Genomic DNA, 16,709 nt, shown 5'->3' with positions numbered 1-16,709 from the left:
AAAGAATTAGTACTCGTAGCAGCCAAAAATTGATGAAATAATGAGTAGCAAATATACCAAAAATGTCTAAAGTTAAGGTCATATTTGATCAATTGTAGAGATAAAAATAGCCAAGATGAAATATACATGAAAATTTTAGCTATGACAAAAGATTATCACTACTACATTTTTTATTTTTGTATATTTAACCATTTTAACTTAATTAGTAACTCACCATACAGCTCTCTACACATTACAATGCACTCTAAGCTGTGTGAACATTTTAGTTGAAAAATCTGAGCCTTAACGGTGTTATGTACACTACTGTTGCGCACCATTGTTTACTGCCGCCTGAAATTCAGCCTGGGCATGACGGATGACAGGTCAACATTTAGATGAGAAGGGGGGGAAGAAAGTGTGAAATGGCTACCGCCCACCCGAAGACACTTGGTGTGCTGAGCTTCAAAAAGAGCAACGTGATTTAAAAGCTGCTCAAGATAAACCAGGGTGTCGGTTTACGAAAAGCATTTTAAAATGTGCTGAGAACAGATGGGTAGTTCTGTTTTTTTTTTTTTTTTAAACTGTATTGTTAGGAGTGTGAAAAGGGCTAATTCTCTCTCCTCTCCCCCCCCCCCCCCACCCCCACGATTATTATTTAGGCATGAAATGCCTAGTAACAATTCTTAAAAGCATCATAGAGCCTTGCACTACACATTTATTTTCATTCTCTGCCATAGAATATGTCATGGCTACTGATGGGGAGACTGCACGCCAGTTCACAGCCTAGCGAACGTCGCACTTATCCTGAGATACACCTCCGACTAGACGGGCCACTTAATGGAATATGTTACATGGTTCCTCTCACTGCTTCCCCCTCATCCGTGTGTCTGCCAGCGAAAGTAATTCACCCCCCCCCCCCCCCCCCCGAGCGCACGTACAAATCACTTGTACTGATGAAAGTGGCACCAGAAAAACTTTCTGAAATACTGTATATGTAAATGTACTGGTTTCTAGTTATAGACTTTGTACACTAGGATTTGTGATTGCACACAATTTATTACATACAGCATTAATTGACTGAAACATCACAAGATAATCGCACAAGATGACAAGTTGCCAACTACAATCACATTTGATTTAAAATTGGATTTTGTTAATAAAAACAATCCTTCCAGCTATTATTTACTGACTATCTATCAGCTATTGCACACATTAGTACAGCATTTAGAAACTTCGCTATTTTTATTTATATATATATATATATATATATATAATACACATTAGTGTATCACATACTCATTATCATATATGTACACATTTTTTTTTAAAAATAAGTGTGAATTAACCACAAAAAAAAAAAACAGTTTTCAGATTTTGACCAGCAAATATGTCAGATGTTTCAAGTCCTTTATATTATGTTTTGTTTAGAAAAAAAGGTAATCACAAATAATTAAATAAAGTACCTAATATTTACATTTTCAATATACCTATGCACACATCAGGCCAATGGGTTGGGAAAACTCAACTCTGGGGCAGTGCTTGCCCAGAGCTAAACAGTCATGGCAAGTGAGGGGAACAGGGCCGCCAACTTCCTAAAGGACGGCTGAAAGGACACATGCTCCTCGGAAGGAGAGAAACACTACAAAACAGGTTGATGGATGGGGAGAGGGCAGGTACATACAAAGGGTGCGGACTGCCTTCCATTTCACAATAACACAGTTGTTTTGGTCTTCACACTGGTTCATCACTATGTAACCACATACAGCTACAGTTCATTCCAGATGATCTGAACACTGCTTGAAACACTCATTTTATTTGACTGAGAAGACTACTGTCCAATTACATACGTTGTCAGTTAAAGCAGTGGAAATAAGTTAAATTTTGTACAGTTGTAAACATGAAATCTCCGCCACAAGGCAGTTTTAAAAATTGTTCAAACTAGCTGAAACATGGTTGCTACAAGCTTGGAATTAAAAAATTAGCTGACTTTTTCCAGGTTTTCCAGACCTGAATCAACAAATTTCCCTGACCTGTGGCCCCACTTGAAGTGAAAAAAGAAGGTTTTACATGCCATTTTCATCTGAAAACATATGCATACCAAAATAAATTAATATTTACATGATAAAACCTCTTTTCTCAGAATAAAACACTAGCAACAGACTTCAACTGCAACTATAATTTGTTTTTACTATGTAGAACTCACCCTAATGAAATTAATAATTGGTAATTCTAAAGGAGAGCCTATTTTCTAAAAAAAATAAAAAAGTTCTAAGTTGCCTTTTTTTTTTACTCAATATAATTTCAGACCATTCAAGTTATTTACCAGTACTTTTTCCATTCGAATGAGTTGGCTACATTAAAATATTTTAATAAGTTGAAATTAACTGATTTTGAAAGCTATTTTTAAGTCACTCTATGACACCCTAGCAGATTTGCTGACAATGATTATGCTGCACTTCATAGCACATCGTGTTTTTTCTCAAATTTGTTTCAGTTTTTGATTTATAAATAATTGAGATGCCTAAATGTTGACGAAAGTGGTACTTTCACTTTAGCAAGAAGAAATTCCAGAAATCTCCCTGACTTTCTGGTATTCCCTGACCATTTTAATTTCCCTGATTTTCCCCGGTTTTCTAGAATGTACTAAAATTTTTCAAGACACTACAAGATTAATTTTCAACCTTAACAAATTAAACAAGTTTTATATTACAACATTTCATAACATAGTATGTATAAACCCAAAACATGATTTGGAATACTGCAAGAAAAGTTATGTACTTGGGGAAGAAAATAAAACATCTGTAATATACATTTCAACCTAATTTGCAACCATGTTTTTGCCTTCTGTACATGCCCTCTTAGCATACGTACCACAACCCTATATTTCTGGGTAATTTTTCACGGGCCACTATCGCTGTGACACTGCCACGCACTTTGCTTCGAGTTTGCACAATCTTTATCCCATTCACCACACCAATACCAACCTTCCCATGCAAGCATACTCAAATATGCCACAATTCCAACCTAGAGAGACACAATGATAAATTACCTAATTTAATACAGTGTTGTGAAAATGTTATTTGTTTGTAATGTGTGGTGGTGCTTAGAGTAAATTCTGCAGTTTAATCTAGCACAGCATAAAATGTAGAAGCACAAAACAATGACTCATTCTGTTTTCGCCCTTGGTTTCATAGCAGTACTCCGTGCCATGTGCCATTACATCAAGCAACCAATAAAACACAGTACAGTTACTTGCGATACTTGGGTAATTGTGTGTATGTGCACGGACGGTGACTTAAACGACGGCTGTGTTTCGACAAAAGTGTAAAGGGGTATTAAGTTCTGGCGCAAGCACTGGAAAGTTCAGTCGTGCAGAGCATTTAGGAAACGGGGAGGTATAAAACAATAAATAAGGGCATCGTGGGATGGTGCAGATCATTATCTTCTGCCCCCGCGGAAGGGCCTCCGGCTGTACGGCTTGTTGGAGGCGTACTTCCCCCGCGCTGACTGCGGCCTTGCGGCGGGCTGCGGACGGTACACGATGCCGGCCGGGACGTTGTTCACTTCGAACTCGTCCGACAAGCTGTGCTCCATCGTCTTCAGCTTGGCCTCGATGGCCTGGATGGTGGACACTCGACTGCAACATCGCGGCAACAACCTCGAGCCGGCGTCGCTCTGGCATCTTTGCAAACGTCTGCACTTTTAGCAAACCTACAAGTTTGTGGTATCATACTTACGAATCCCTTTAAGTTTAAATTCTGAAGAATAGGTAGAAAATTACTTAAAACATTGGTACAATCATGGCTCTTTACTTAGAAACATCCAGGACCAAGGCATGCCAGATTATTGAATGTCAATATAGTTTTTAACTGGAAAAACTAAAAGAAAAATTAATATGCAGAGCAATGACATTTTAAAACAAGTTGTCATAACCTGCTCTAGAGAAAGAAAAACTACAACTGAGCATTAATGTTAAAAAAAAAAATCTTCAATATCATGTGTCTAGAATTAGGGTCTATTAAATTAAAAAAATCATTAAGGGTCAAGCACAAATGTATGAGATATGCAGAGATGCAGCTCTTGTTCAAACTATGTAGGACTGCAGAATGTACAGAACCGAAACATGCAGGACCAATGCTTCCAAACTGTACTAAGCTTTAAAACAAATGCCCCACGGTTAAACAGACAAAACATACAGCAACCTAAGAACTATAGGTAAACAAAACTTACCTAATTTTCTTCTCTGTCTGGGTCCCAGCCAATGCAGGAATATTGATTTCTGGTTTCGGCTTTTCCATGTCTTCCTGCAAAAAACCAAAACAAAGTTTTAGTCTCATACAAAATATATATTTATACATATACATATATATACACATATACATACACACACATATATATACACACACATGCATGCGTACTTGTACAAGCATGCATATGCGCACGTGGGTGCATGTGCGTGCATGGGTACATGTGTGTGCATGTGTATGTGTGTGTAGGCTTCAAAAACAAACATTTACAAATAACTGAAGACTTAGTTTATTAAATTATAAAGCAAGTACATCTAAGTTGATAACAAAGAGCAAGCGATTGTTCTTGTTTGGTTTAATTAAAATTATCACTATACAACTCATATGCATGAAATTATCTACCAGATGCAATAATCTAAACTAAAAACTTTCTTTCCTTTCAAATAGATATTTCCTCAGGCTAAGGGGTCGTCCATTAATCACGTGATGTTTTTTTTAGCAAATTTTTAACTCCCCCTCCCCCCTAGTGATTTGTGGTGAGGTTTCAGACTAACCCCCCCCCCCCCCCCCACAAATAAATCACGTGTATTATTTTTTTGTTACAAAATATTTTTAAAAATTTCATAACATTATCTTTAAATAAAGGTACAATCTAATTTAATTCTGGGAAATTAAGCACAGTGATAAAAATGTCCAGACACACATTAAGGTTGCAGGTTTATTCTCACTGGCATAAAAATAATAAAGGAAAGGCTTATATGTGATTTACGCATGTATTCGGCGCCAAAATCACAGTCTTAATGGCGACTGGCAAGCCAAGCCGGGTGGTTCATGTTGCGGTGGGCGGGGATATTGTTGCCTGGCTACTGCGAGCCAAGGTCACGCGTCGCTTTTCGGTTTAGTAGAAATCGCGTGAAAAAATAAATACACGTGATATCTCTCTACACCCCCCCCCCCCCCCCCTTTCGAGCCTCACGTGATAAATGGACAATCCCTAACGTACTACAAGGCACGCAGTGAACGGAATGAGCACGGCTAGCACCTTGCTGACGCAGTTGGCCCATCGCACGACCACCCTCTTCTGGCCCAGCAGCTTGCCATCCAGGATGTCCTTGGCTTTCACCGCATCTCCGCTCGCCGTGAACGTCACGAAGGCGTAGCCTCGTGGCTGGCCTGCCAACGGTCCCGTCCGGTGGAAGAGCAGGTCAAACTTCTCGATCGTGCCGTGTTTTTGGAGAAGTTTTAGGAGTTGGTACCAGTAACAAGAGATTGAACAAAGAAACGTTAGTTTTAACCATGTACACAGAAAGCAGTTTCCAACTAGTAATGCTTAATATGCTCACTGTTTACTATTTAGTAAAGCTTGTGATTGTGTTGTGCGAAGTGTCTGCTACACATTTAAATTACATATTATTGGTATGTGTCGTACTGCACTGCCTAGGTAATGTAACCTGTAACTAGTAATTTCTCAGAAACAAGTATAAATTAATGAACACCATTTTCAGAGAAAATACAGAAACGTAGTACTGAAAAACACACTTTTCTTAATAATTATTTTACTCACGGAAAAGCTGCGACAATAGAAATTTACCATATTCAGCATCTCTCTAGTTAGCACACACATTTCCTAATTTATTAAAGACAAATTTCAAATGACGATGTAGAGGAATGTTCAGGACTTCTGGATTGCCGAAAAAATATTACGATTTTAGCAGTAACATAGTATTAAGTTAAAATGAAATCTAGTGTGACCTCCACTTAATACTACTTGTCTAAATGCTTACTGCAACGTTGATTGTTGCTAGTCAAAATTAATAACTGAAGTTTTAACTGTTATGTTATAATGTGTTGTGCTTGTGAAACACTTATGTTGATTGTGGACTTGTCATTAAAGGTGATGAGATATGAATAGAATATCTATGGAATTAATAGGTGGGACAAACAAGCTTATCTTAATGATACCCAATTATTGGGCATTGTCAAAAATTGAACTTATATTAGCGACTTATCTAATCCGATATCATACACAATATACTATACAGATATAATACTTACTCGGTAACACGCGAATCTAAATTCCCTAACCACAATCGTCTGTCTCCGATTTTGTTATCACGTAAAGGCTCCAGTGGCAATGGTTTTGTAATTGCCTGAAAGCAATCAAAATCAAAATAGACTAGTATACGATTAAACAAATGTTTGTAAAAAAATATATATTCATTATTAAATATTTACCTCAATTATACTCATATTCACACACACTTCCTTCACTCTCTCGTGGTTTTTATTGTTTTTTTTACATTTATAAAATTACCAAAACATTTTCTCTAATATGATTATAAACAAAAGCTTGAAATATTCCGAAAGTAAGTTATAGTACTAGAATAAACGATGTTTCTAAATTAAAGAACAGTCTATCTATAAAAAAGCATTGACTGCAAAATGTTTAAACTGACAAGAATACAAAACGACTTCTTAAAAAGTAAAATTAAATATATTGTTAGGACAGTATAAAAAACTTATGCCTTTTAACAAAATGTATAATGGGTTTAACTACTTTTAGCGCCATTAGTACGCAGGCCGCCGCGATGCAGAATGAATGTAAGTTGCCAGACATATCTATATAACCGTGGTTGCTTGGTTTGGGCGGAACAGTGACTTTGTTATTGACGTAGATATTATTTGAGTTTGTGTATATTCTCGCCTTACTATGAAATAGATCTTCGGTAGCGGTGTAAAAATGTAGTGAAAAATGTGAATTATATTATCTTACATTATGTCTGAACAAGAAAAGAGACCTCCGGCAAGTTCGGAAGTTACAGTGACACTTTGCGAAAGTGAAGAGGAGCGTGCTCAGCAGGTATAATTAATCGTTTGTTTTAATTTAATTCTTTTTAGGCTCTTTTGTGAGCTGTGTCGAGGGAATATTAAATCACCTGTATGTATTACAATATAAATGAGGGTGCAAGACGGGCAGGAGAGTGGCGGATCTTAACAAGGCGATATTACTACAGAAGCAATACAGCTCTGTTTTCTTGGAGGGCGAGAAGCCAAGGGGAAAGGGACCTGATAAAAGAGAGGAGATGATAAGGGTGGTGGGTTGGCTGAAAGGGTAGAAGGTGTCTGGTCGTGATGGGATAGGAAACAAACACCTCAAATTAGGAGGGTAGTAGGTCTCTAGATAGTTCCCAGTACTATACAGGTAGTCACTGGTGGAAGGACAGCTGCCAAGGCAATGGAAGAAGGCAGCTGTGGTGCTTATTTTCAAGGTAGGTGGAGATAAGGCAAAACAAGATAATCAGCCTATCGTCATGTGCAGGGAAGGTGATGGGAAAACTGATATTGAGGTATATGGTAGGAAAAATTGGAGAGCTGGAATGAATGGATGAGAGGCAACACTGCTTTAGGAAGGGTTACTCCTGTGGGATGCAGATGGCTGGACTGCTGGAGGACTTGATGGAGACAGTGGATGAGGGCAAACAGGTAGACGCAATCTTTATAGATTTTGAGAAGACGTTAAATAAGGTGCCACACAATAAGGTGATAAAGAAGGTTGATAGTCTGATAGAGGACATTAGGGTGGGGAATTGGACAAGGGACTTTCTGATGGATAGGAAAAAGCAGGTGAAGGTGGGAATGAAATAGTCAGAAGAAGGAGACGTGACATCAGGGGTACCGCAGGAGAGCATTATGGGACCCCTGCTTTTCCTAATCATGATGAACAATGTTGGGGAGGATGTTCTCTGATGACTGAGTGATCTATGAAACGGTGGGGGAAGCGGCACATCTGCAGGAAAACTTGAAGAAGCTGGAAGTTTGGTCGAGGGCAAATGGAATGGGGATAAATATCCACAAAATGAATGTGGTCAGATTCACAAGGAGAAGTAAGGTTTTTACGCAAATGTATATTTGGAAGGGGCAAGAGATTCATGAAGTAGGGAAATACAAGTACCTGGGAGTAATCCTACATAGTGACCCAGGTTGGGGAAAGCAGGTGTAGCAGGTGGTAAAGAAGGGGAGGAGAGGGCCAGGGCTGATTGTTAGCACACTGAAGGGGACAGGATGGAGAGAAAGAAAAAGGCATATTAAATGTTGGTGAGGCCAATGCTTGAATATGCAGTGGCAATTTGGGCCTGATACCTAGGGATAGAAATTAAGGAACTGGAAAGGTTGCAACATAGAGCGGCTAGATGGGTGATAAATGCACAAGTAACAAGTAATTGTCCTAACAGCGATGAATCAGATGTCTCCTTGCTGATATCGTATGAACACTTCTGATGGCGAATCATCATTGGAGCATGACTGGCCTTGACAACTAGTACATGCTATTGAACAAAACAATCCAACTTTTTTGCAGCCACATTTGACATTACATCCCTTTTTACAATTGCACAAAAATTGTGTTGAGTAGTTTTTCTGGTGCAGTTGGGAGTAAAGTCTGGATTGATTCCAATGTATTGTCGATTTACTTCCAACCCCAGTCTGTTGGGTCTAGTTGATTACCAAGCTACACTTTAACTTTATAATATACCTACCCGTAATAGATGTTGATGAGCAGAAGCAGAGGTTGGAGGAAGACAAGCTAATTTCACTCATTTTTTGTAACGAGTATTTTTACAAAACATATGTATCGAAACTTATACTAAGCATCGTTGTTAGGACAATTTACTTGCACCCAGCAGGAATAACAAGAACAAGAAGAAGAAGATGAGAAAGCAGAAGTATTAGATGATTACGAATGATTTTCCCCAATTTCTTAAAATTCACACCGCTTTCATCATTTGCAATAGTACCATTTTTTATTGTTAAATAGTATTGAATTAAACAGGATGACAATAGATAATAGAATAGGCCTATCGGGGAATCCACGTAAAAAAAAAGAACCAAGTACACTACCTCACATGCATATTATGAAGAATACAACTTTTTCAATTTTTTGAATCGTTATAACTCAGAAACTGTGACTTAGGAGAAAAAGTGTAAAGACAATTTTTATAGATAGTTGCATGATATACAATTTTAATCTGATCTATTTTTATGATAAAACTTACAGTTTGGCTGAAAAATGAAAAAAAAAAAAAACATATTTGCAAACTTTGACCTTGAATAAAATTTTTTTCAAATGTCGGATCGATGGGGACTTTTCACATTTAATTTATAATGGTGTATCGAACATTCGTACAAATTTTCTGCTCTATGCGAATTTTTGTAACCTAACCTCTATTTTTTTGGGCTAACTTGACCAGGTTAGTTAAATAAAAAATTTCTCATAGCATGAAGATCCATATTTTTTAACCTTGCGCCATTGAGCAAAATTTGTTTGATATGTTAACTGCATTTCCTACTCATTACAGTTATCCTGTTTTTCTGGTTTTATTACTCTACGGGCTGTAAAAAATTCACTTAAAAAATATACCTACCAGAAAGTTTTGTGGTGTAAATGCTTTGTTTAAATAAATAAAATTTCATTGAACCCTGAATATTCACAGTTCTGTCTCTGTACTTCAATTTTTTCTCAGAAATTACAAGGTAACAGCAGTTTGATTTCGGGAATCAATGTTTGATGTTCCTGTGAAACCTCGTGTTTGTTGCAGGATGTTCCGACGGTGAGGCTCCGGCTCCGTAAACCCAAGCCCAAGAAGAAGGTTCAATGGGGCGAGGGAACAGTCGACAATGAACACATGAACAAGAAGAAATCAAAATGTACGTACAACATTAACACCTTGCTAACTAAGACGATACCGATGGTATCGTAACTGAACTGTTGCATTTCTGTGGGCTCCTTTCTTCAGCTCGAAGATAACAACGTAGGTCCCTTCTTCATTCCCTTTTACGTTCATCTTACTTCAACCAAATATTTTGCTGGCATTGATAGACCAAAGAAAATTATAAATCGTAATTTGTCCAGAAAAGTTAAAAGTAAAGTGACAGGGATTTATATTAAGTCGATAGGCTTAAAAATGTGAAAATTAATATACATTTTTAATTCCTTACAACTGCCTATTTTTGGTGTTTGATTACATTTGCCTTGTTGCTAGCTAACTAACAAGGTCTTGATTGCTAGGCTTGAGCATGCTGAGAGGCATTTCAATGACAGCTTTTTCTTTTGAGTCACCAGTGTCGAGGTGTGAGGAGGTAATTGCTGCATTTAAACTGTATGTCTGGTGAAAGATGGTTACTTTTTATTAGTAGGATTGTTGGCCTATGTAAGAGATCCTTGCATTTGGGACAGGTAGCTAATTGAATTGAAGAGTTCTGGAATCACAACACTGAACTGTAAATCACATAAAACCTGAACTAATATTTTATAGACTTTGTGTATGGACTTTCAGCTCATTGTTTATTCATCTGCTACATAAAAAAATAAAAAAAAAATGTGTTTGATGCGTCCATCTACAGTCATGTGAACTGGACATTTTTGGATAAATAAAGACTTTTTTGTCACACTAATTCATACAGTAAAGCTAGACTTACAATGATCTGTCACATCCATCCGTCCGTCAACAAGCCGATTGATTCACAATGATACGCACATATTTTTCTTCGTGGATGCTGCGTGCTGCCAACAACTATTAAGGCTTATATTTTCAAGGAAATTTCTTTTGTCTCTCAGTTTGACTATCATGTACACTGAGCACATATAAATGATTAAACATATTAAATTATTTATTTAGATATATTTTCTAGTTTTTGTGTGTTATTAATTTATTTTGTGTGTATGACAATTATTGTTTCAAATATCAAACTTTAAACGTGTTCATAGGAAAGTTAAGAACATAATACAGTTGCAGCTTAACAAATAAACTAAATCACCTTTTAAAATGAAGTTAATGCCTTTCAGACATTTTTGAGGTTATAATTTCATCCGTTTGTCGAAAGTTAAAGCTTGGCAAGGTTTTGATGAACGGACGAATGGACGAACTGTTGGATTTTCGGGCCATCTGTTTGGAGAATGTTGCGTGATTGACGGATAAGACGGATTGTCGTGAGTCCAGCTTAATTAGTTTGTAACTAGAAGTAAGCAGGTACATTGGCAATATTTTAAATTATACGCTTTTGAATAAGGTGCTAAGTTTTGGAAATCTTACACTTCGAAAAAAATATTTGATTTTCGTGATTAATTTGATATTTCGTTCAACATTTCCAATAAAATAATTTATTTGTTTAGCTATTTCTTACCAATAGATACAGCAATAAAATAATTTGATTATTTTAAAGGTAGTAACAGCAAGTGGGATTTATTCACAAAAGTTTTAAATGAAAATAGTATAACATGTACGATGGCAGTTTTAATGAGAAATCAGGACCCATTTTCTGCAACATACATATGTGTACAAATAATGTTAGATTATAATTAAAAATACATGTTTGTTAATAATTAGTTGGATCAGCAAACAATTTTAAAAATCATAATTTTGAGAAAATTATTGGCCATGTTTTTTTTTTTTTTTTTTTTTAATATTCTTGCATTCTATGTCACTTTATTATGGTTCAATGTGTATTCCTCTGTTTTTTTTTTTTTTAATTTTACTTTGTTTTATGTCTAACTTATTCTTTTACTCGGAATTATTGTGGAAAATAGTTTCACTTATGTTTAAATTTGATAAGAATTATTATTCAATTTTGCAATTTAAAAAAAAAAAAATGACGTGCAGAAAGGGGGTTGCTTGAAGTCAGTGGGTGTGTGCGAGGCCACGGCGCCAGATGTGTCGGGACGAGGGCAGACTCACTAGGGATCCTCAGCTCGGTGCCTGCTCTGTTGAAGGCTGCTGCATATACACGAAGCAGCGAGTGTTCGGGGAGAGCTCGTCAGACACGGACGACGAGTGCGAGAACTGCCACGGCCACGTGGAGCGCCGGAGGAAGGACCCGCCCGAGCCCCAGGGGCCCCCGCAGGACGGGGCGGAGCCCGGTACGCCGCCCCTCTGAGCGAGTGTGTGTGTGTCGCTCTTCCCTGCTCCCGGCCCGTTCTTTCGCAAGTGGCCCGTGAGTGTCGCTTTAAAGTCTCAGAGTGTGTTACTAAAAGTCATGGAAAGTAAATTGATTTTTCAGCATTAGGTATGTTTTTCAAAATTAGGTTTCTCGTAATTCAAACTTCTCGATTAGAGAACCTACTTCGATGTGAATGTTTGTACACTGCAACTTCTTGCACAGCTTCATTTGGAAATTAGGCTTGCAGAAATGTGTACACTAAATTATTTTTCTCTTGTTGAATTAGAGGATATCAGACTTTTGTATGTTTAGAAAAATAATTTTTGGGTCATTCTAAAATTTTGTTTATATGTTAGTTTATTTATGAAATTTCTTTTTTTTAAGGCTACTGCCAAACAAATTGTTATTAAAGCCTAATAAAGAGATTAATGTGGGAAGTATTCTGCAAACAATACAAATTTGGCCTTAAAACTTTTAATCAGTTCCATTAACTTATTTGATGGGGGTGTTGTAATATTAAATATTTTAGTTTTTTTTTAATGATGGTCAATTTTTTTTATTTTTCTGTATTGATAAGTTTATTTTTAAAAAAAAAATCTTTTCCTTTTCAGACAAAAGCCAGGAGAACTGACATCACCTGCTTGTTTATTGCTCTCCTTCAATGTTGTGAAGTTAGACTAGTGTTAAAAAAAATATTTGTGAATAACTTTGACTCATTTTAATACTAATACTGTAAGATTATTTGCATGACACAAATTTTTTTGTTGGAAACGGTGACCATAGATACTGGTAGGTGTTCCCCTAGGTGCCAGAGCTGTGAATAATTGATGTAAAGTAAATGTTATCTTCATAAATAACTATGTATATATTTGTTCCTAAAAATCAGTTGCCAAGTCTGTAGCACCTCATCTGTTTTAAGTCTAGTGATGATTGCAAATGAACATGACAAAACTGATGGTGTAAAGAAAGCATGAAGAATGTGGGAGATCAAGGTGATGGTAAATAAATGTGCTCGAGACAGGTTTGCACAGTGCAAAGTACCAATTAAAATTACTAGACAAGTTGTATTTTGTAGATCACGTTAAATTTTGGAGGTAGCAAGTGTTCAGATTTTTTGGCCTGAAACTTTTACAACATATATGTATAAACTTTTACATAGATGCATTGACAAGAGAGCAGTTTTCAAAATGTTTGTGTTCACATTTAGTCGGTTTGTCTTGAATTTGAGGTGAACTTGGATTTTGCTGGTGTGATTTCGGAATTTTCTGGCAGGAAAACCAGAAATCTGGATGACTGTCAGTAATCGAGGAATCAAACTTGAATTCCTTAAAATGCAAGAGCCACTTTGCTTGGTCCCTTGTGAAATTTCCTCTGTCAAGAAACAACATATTGAGTTTCATTTTTATTGTACAGTTTGAAGTAATGTTAACATTAATGAAATAGCTTACAGTTTTCACAATGCATCACTAGATGGTAAGAGCATCAGAAGGTACATTAATTTCTCTTTTACAAAATGTTGACTAATAATTTTGTTTGCTTAAATTATATATTACAATTTGAAAGTTGGAATTATAATTGATCATACACTCAGATTATAAAATCTTGATGCCCATTTTTTTTTAGATTGTCTTGATCTCTATACCGACAGTAAATTGAGGAATATTGTCAGTTGTACAGAATCATTGCTACATATGTATCTACTTTAATGAAACTGTAAATTATTGTACATAAGTACAAAATTATTGTGATAACATATTTATTTTATCTTTGACTGCAGGTTTTAATAATATGTAGAGCAATATTGTATTATATATATGTATAAACTAAACACCTTTTTAACAAATGTTTTACTCTTTTTTTATGCATGAATTATATGTCAGTTGCATACAAGTAAAAAAAAAAACTTAAGTTGTGCAAGTGCGAATAAGTTCTTACTGCTGTGTTAAAATTGTGGTATTGTATGGGTGTGGGATGGTTTGATGAGTGTTGAGACACACCAACAGGCTTTTCCTGTTGTCAAAGTACCGTGTCTTATTGCATAATCGTCACACCATTATTTTAGGGCATCAAAATTAGAAGAAAAAAATTTCTCACATAAACGTCACATGAGGTTTTTGGTTTCACTGTTAGATTCCGGACACTTTGTGTAGGTAGTTTTCCCATATAGAACAATGTATTTTAAAGTTTAAATCTAATATTGATTTGGATATTTCCACTTACTAATTTAATAAACAGAAATATGAAATTTGTGATGTGTAAATGTTCTTTAAAAGACTTTTCAAAGGTTATAAATTTTATCTGTTCGTCTTTATCGCTTTTGTGTACCACAAGCACTTATAAAAATGTAACCAGCGCTAGTTGGCATTATTGATGTTTGGTTATGTTGATTCCCATGTAGAACGTAGTAGAATACAATCGATATAGATAGCTCGCAGATTGCATGCAACGCGCACGCTCTGTCTAGTGCTGAGTTAACTACATTTGATAGCCTGCACTGTTCTGTGGTGTGTACTATGATGAAAGTTATGCATTAGTTCTGGATCACGTTTAAGTTTTTGGTTTTATCTGTTTTAAGTTGAATTACATATGTTTTTGTTGAATGAATTATTAATTTAAATTGTTTGGCTTGCTTTTGTATTCTCTACTTTTTAAATAAATGTACTTTCCATAAATAGGTTTTGTTTTTACAAATAACTTTTATCTAACAAAAATTGTTTTTTCACATAAAAATTCCACCCCTACTTTTTGAACTTGATTTTAGTATAAAATGTGTGATGATTATGCGGTAAAACACGGTACATCAAAATCTTTTCTTTAGTAATGTACTGCTTACATATATAGCCACGTGTCAAAATTGGAATCTAACTCAACATCGACATGTTATATAAATTTACCCAACACTATAAATATTTTTATTTGAAAAATTCTTGTATAGAAAGTTGGAGTGTGTTAAAATCGAAATGAGCAGCACACTTACCTCCCTTGTTGACTGCTATTTAAGTTGTAGAACTACTCTTAGTATTATAGTTGATAATCTTGATTAGTTAAGTAATTAATACTGTTTTACTGTATAGTTATAAATAATGTAAATATGTCAATACCTGTCGTTTGTTCCTGTAAAATAATGTGCATACTTGAGTGGGTACATAATAAATTGAGCACTGTAAGGTGTTTGAATTTTGCTTCCGTCCGAAAATAGTAATTAGGTACTAGTAATACCACCACTAAAACCTATCTTACATTTTTCTTTGCAGTGCTTTATTGATAAGGAAATTTATGGCTTGTTAAAGCCTAGGTTACATTTGTGACTGCGCAAACAACATGAAAATAGCACGGTTGAACATGATCAGCACAGATCTGATAAGGTAACAAGTAGGCCTAGCAAATATGAATTTACATCATACTACATTAACCTAATTTATTTTTCATATTCTATTTAAGAAAATACTTTTCACAATTCTGAAAACAATTTTCACTTAGAGGTGAACATTAACACAAATTTTCTTTTCATATTTGTTTTGGTAAAATATATCAGTGTTGAAAATCCAATTTCTACCATTTACGCCATAGCAGTCACCAAAGTTCATGAAAAATTTGAAGTTGCATACTTCTCAATTTAATTTTCAATACAAATTGACTATGATATTTACTGATACATTAAAAAATATATATATTTTTATTTTTAAAAATTTTTTTTTTTACACAAAAACAACACAACCAATGTTGATAGGTATACATTAATATAACTTATTTACTATTTACAAGGGATTAGATAAATAGTAAAAAAAAATGAAATAGTAAAAATGGGAGTTGGGTTGGGACTACAGAAATTCTTACGCAAGGAATTTATCAATCGTACTGGCTTGTATATAAAATATGTTTTGCAAAATTTAAAATTTTAATGTTAACATCAGTACCTTCTCATTGTTGGATCTTAAAATACACTGTATACTGGATTTTTTTTTTACAAACTGAAAGTTCAGATTTTCAAATACCTTTAAAATATGTACATATATTTACGATACAAGACAACCTTAAAATTTGATAGCCTCACAATGTAAAAAGAATACTGCAAACAAATTTATATAAGCAATATTACTGTTTGGACTGATTCTTAATATGTACATATTTGTGTATTCTATTTCGAATGGTTTAGGTAGGAAATGAAGATGGCAAAAACTCAAGTGAGTGTGAGTTTACTATTTGTAACAACCCAGATTACAGCCTTCCTCATGCAATCCATTAATAATAATATGTTGTAAATTTTTTGTCATATTTCAGGTTAGATGTAAAGTTTTTCCTTTTAAAAATTATTGTAAACATAATTCTCCGGGTTTGTTTTATTTTTTAAAATTCATAAATTTATATTTCAAGTAATTTTTTGCTGGCTTCTTTGTGTGGGAAGGCATGCTGACGTCATTTTCCTTCATTTTTTCCACGACCGAGACTTTGTTTCACACGCTAGGCGTGCGAGTCACGGTCACAGGAGTGAAAGATACAAAATCGCTGCGTCGTGGGAACAGAAGTAAGCATTTCGTGGGAGCTTCTGTA

At 35.4% G+C, this 16,709-nt stretch overlaps 2 protein-coding genes across 2 annotated transcripts; one reads left to right on the top strand and one right to left on the bottom strand.

The window, feature by feature from the left end:
- Nucleotides 1-1,779: 1,779 nt before the first annotated feature.
- On the bottom strand, nt 1,780-6,580 carry LOC134542029 (probable RNA-binding protein 18). The gene is made up of 5 exons (XM_063385875.1): nt 6,462-6,580; nt 6,282-6,376; nt 5,269-5,482; nt 4,210-4,283; nt 1,780-3,616 (listed from the first exon to the last, which is right to left on the bottom strand). The coding sequence occupies exons 1-5, from the start codon at nt 6,474-6,476 to the stop codon at nt 3,418-3,420; spliced, it is 597 nt and encodes a 198-aa protein (XP_063241945.1). The 5' UTR covers nt 6,477-6,580; the 3' UTR covers nt 1,780-3,417.
- A 266-nt stretch (nt 6,581-6,846) lies between these two features.
- On the top strand, nt 6,847-15,325 carry LOC134542472 (E3 ubiquitin-protein ligase PPP1R11). The gene is made up of 4 exons (XM_063386778.1): nt 6,847-7,086; nt 9,821-9,929; nt 11,992-12,138; nt 12,770-15,325. The coding sequence occupies exons 1-4, from the start codon at nt 7,003-7,005 to the stop codon at nt 12,787-12,789; spliced, it is 360 nt and encodes a 119-aa protein (XP_063242848.1). The 5' UTR covers nt 6,847-7,002; the 3' UTR covers nt 12,790-15,325.
- Nucleotides 15,326-16,709: the final 1,384 nt, after the last annotated feature.

The sequence above is a fragment of the Bacillus rossius genome (genome assembly GCF_032445375.1).
Source record: "Bacillus rossius redtenbacheri isolate Brsri chromosome 4 unlocalized genomic scaffold, Brsri_v3 Brsri_v3_scf4_2, whole genome shotgun sequence".
Classification (NCBI taxonomy): domain Eukaryota; kingdom Metazoa; phylum Arthropoda; class Insecta; order Phasmatodea; family Bacillidae; genus Bacillus; species Bacillus rossius.
This window is presented reverse-complemented; position numbering and strand designations above follow the sequence as displayed.